This window comes from Morchella importuna (assembly GCF_003444635.1).
Source record: "Morchella importuna strain M04M26 chromosome Unknown Morimp01GS074, whole genome shotgun sequence".
Classification (NCBI taxonomy): domain Eukaryota; kingdom Fungi; phylum Ascomycota; class Pezizomycetes; order Pezizales; family Morchellaceae; genus Morchella; species Morchella importuna.
This window is the reverse complement of record NW_025763470.1, coordinates 63,670-67,251: the sequence shown is the minus strand read 5'-3', so window position 1 is coordinate 67,251 and position 3,582 is coordinate 63,670. Positions and strand designations below refer to the sequence as shown.

Genomic DNA, 3,582 nt, shown 5'->3' with positions numbered 1-3,582 from the left:
GACATCTGAAAAATTGGAAAACTTAATAACAACACCATGTTTTCCATCGAACCCATTCTACGGGCTAGTATATGATCACTGATTTTCTTTGTACTGTTCGGAGTAACAATTGATTTAGGTTCCGATTTCGTAACATATTTGGTAATATATTTTGCTAGCCCGCCGTTGGTGCAATATTGTACATTGCAATGTGCTTTCCATAATAATAACAAACGTGGACTATATGGAACAACAAATCGATCAGCCTCTTTTAATCGTCGATACGTGTATCGAATTTCATTTGGCTTCCGAAAAGTATACATCGATATATCGGCTGGAAAACCCTTTCGACAAATTTCATTCATATTGGAATCTCCTTTACCACAGAGGTTGACTGAACAACGATGAATCTGATTCTCTGTAACCAATTGTAACGGCAATATTATAGTTCGGCTAAGGTGATAGATTGGGTTGTGAAGAGAAGGAATCGCGCAGTTGGACTATGATTTGTAATGGGTTTTCTGTTATGTTCTTTCAGTTTCCGTTACGCAAGATATTAGTCATCAACGGACTAGGAGTTGGATATATAAGGGGGTGTTGTCTCGTGCTTTTTCATGTTTTCCTTCCTCTTCTCTTCTCTTCACGGAACCTCTTGTACTTACTCCACGAATACTACTTTGTTCTACGCCTCGTCATAGGGCTCAACTAGCTAGTCGTACTAGGCAGAGCCACTCCATAGTCCACAGTCTCGAATACCTGTTGCTACGTCTTTACCTCGGTTGTATTCCTTGGCATCATAGTCCCTACGTCCATAGACCCCCGTTACACCAGGTTCCGTCCTCTATTGCCAACCAATACAACACCATAGTCTACCATGGCAACACATCTCCTATTGATTATCAACAGCTAAGCGACGCCCTTCAGACCTTTTTCAAGAACACCCAGAGATGGATGGCAATGTTGGAATAGAAGCCTATGCACTTCTTCAACGGGCACAACATGGCCTTGCTCAGTATGCAACGGACTTACAGGAGGTGGAAAGGGAGGCTGGAAATGCGAGAGAAATTTTGAACGAGATCTAGCCGCTGCCAGGGCCACCGAGTCGCTGTTGAGGTCGTTGCCCCTGATGAAGAACCAATCGGAGAGATAATGCCCCACCGGTACCTCCAGTTCCACCTGTTCCAGTGGTACCCAACGGTTGGAAAAACTCCCAGACCCGAAGTATTTAGGGGGAGATCGCGATCGAGAAAGACTACACCTATTGAAGCAAGAGATGAAATCAAGCTATTGGGAAATGCCGACCGCTTCCCCACACTACAGTCCAAATTATCCTATGCATTCAGCCGATTGGAGGGTGTCGCCGCCAATCAGTTCTTACAATATGTCGGAGAAGAAGGCATCGCTTTGCCTTCCATGTTACGGTTTTATGAAATCTTAGATACTGCTTTGGGGATCCTGATAGAATGCGTACGGCTAGGAGGAACCTTAGGAACATCCGCCAATGAAACCGAACCTTTGCTGATTACTTCGCCGAATTCCAACGGTATGCTGCCGAGTCAGAGATGGATGAAGTCTCTCGGATTGAGGTTTTGATGGAGGGTATTAATGCGGAACTCGATGAATCGATGATACACCATGAAACTCCTGTGACAGTAGATGCCTGCGCGACACTTTTGCAACGGTTAGATAATCGACAACGAGCGGCAGAAGCTAAGCGAGGAAATAAAAAGCCTTGGAATGCTACTGCTGCTCCGACACCTCACCCCCCACCAGGGAATCCTGCCCCTATTCCTCGCGCTGCCGCGCCAGCTGTCAATGCATCTGTCCCTGAGAACCATCCCTCATTCCGCCAGGGAGGTGATGTACCGATGGATCTGTCCGGGGGACGTCGCGCCCCACCCCACCGAAAGAAATGCCCGCTTAGCTGATGCCGATGTTTCTATTGCGGAGGAGTCGGACATATGGTTAGGGATTGTCCCCAAGCAAGGGCAATGGAAATCAACCAAGGAGACCAGTGATGATGGGAGCGGCGTTGAGGGTGAGGAAATTGACGGAAGCGATAACGAGTCGGCAAAAGATTTGTCCCTGCACAAAGTGGCTTAGCCCAGGGACCATTTATGGATTTTTCTAGGATGCATATTTCTGGGTTTTCGGTATCTGAGGAGGAAATGGATGGGAACCAATTTGTAGTAACTTGTTCAATTTCACAGAATAAAAATACTTTCGTACCCACCTACGCCCTTATTGATACCGGAGCATCAGGATATGCTTTCATCGATAAATCTTTTGCACGCCATGTAACGGGGACAGTCTTTCCACGTATCGCTAGAATCCGATAGAAAGATGTGGCCGTGCAAGATAGAAATCAGGTGCAGATTTATTCAAAGATACTATCGCTTAGAACTCAATAATCTTTAAGGGCTCTGCTACCGATAATGGTCTGCTCGAAGATGAGGATCAGGTCAGTTGGGCGGGAATGATCCTGAGTACTTATACTCCAAAGGATTCTATTCTCTGCTCCTACTTCCTTACTAAGTTCCGGTGCTGCCTCCTAGTGGAAGGGAAGCAATACCATCGCTACCCCGCTTCTCTCTAAGCGTCAGCGAGTGCTTCCGATTCCGAAGGCAACCACCCTTAGTCAAAGCCTTTGTAACACCTGTAGCCTTTGTTGCCACACAACTAGGGGCCTGCATGAATGAGCTGCCGCTCAGGTGTAAGCTTAATCATTGCTGTAGAGCTTCCGCTTATTGTAGACTTCCCAGGCATAGTCTCTTCCACTGCTGGCGGACTTCCAATGCTCAGAGGATGTGGAGGATCGCTGAGCACTCAGAGCTTCACTCTGGCTAGCCTTCTAATCATTGGCGAGGCACAGACTCGTCAGTCATTGCTCCCATGAGTAGATCCTCTTCCTAGCGCTCAGAATGTAGTTACTCTGACAGTTGGTAGCTAACCACACTGCCGGTACTTGCATGTCACTGTGCAACTGGCTTCTAACAATAACTCTCAACATGTAACCGGGCCCTGTGTGTACTCATACACCAGACAGTTGAAATGGCTCCGTTACACTACTCCCCTCTTCCAGGATCTTGGTCTCCGAGATCTATAATCTGTATCTATTTATCTATGCAATACTATATGACAAGGAAACTCCTTTGGTGTGGAAGGGGACGAGAATGTTAAAGGAAATGCTACTGGCCTAGAGCCCTCTTATCTCTGGGCTTCTTAGGGTACCTCATATGGAAATCCCGGAGGGCTTCTTCAGCACTCTTCCTGAGATGTTCCCAGGGTTCCCATGTAGCGTCCTCATTCTCATATCCTTCCCACAGCACCAGGTATTCCACCCTTCTCCTCTTCTTATTGACTCGGCTATCAGCTACTTCCCGGACGATCCAGTTCTGTTCTCCTGCAATTTCCTCAGGTTCCGGCGGGGGAACTCTTCTCTCAGGGTCTATTGGCGCTCTATAGGGTTCTAGGAGAGAAACATGGAAGACAGGATGGATTCCCATTTGCGGGGGAAGAGAGAGCTTGTAGGCACGGGTACCAATAGCTTCCAGGACCTTGAAGGGTCCCATTTTCTTCTGATCCAATTTTCCCAATGGCCGC

The 3,582-nt window shown here is 47.2% G+C and overlaps 1 protein-coding gene across 1 annotated transcript; it reads left to right on the top strand.

The window, feature by feature from the left end:
- Positions 1-926: 926 nt before the first annotated feature.
- LAJ45_11561 (uncharacterized protein) lies at positions 927-2,082 on the top strand (the record flags this gene model as incomplete). Its single annotated transcript, XM_046121045.1, has 4 exons — positions 927-991; positions 1,062-1,522; positions 1,633-1,836; positions 1,904-2,082. The coding sequence occupies 4 exons, from the start codon at positions 927-929 to the stop codon at positions 2,080-2,082; spliced, it is 909 nt and encodes a 302-aa protein (XP_045965766.1).
- Positions 2,083-3,582: the final 1,500 nt, after the last annotated feature.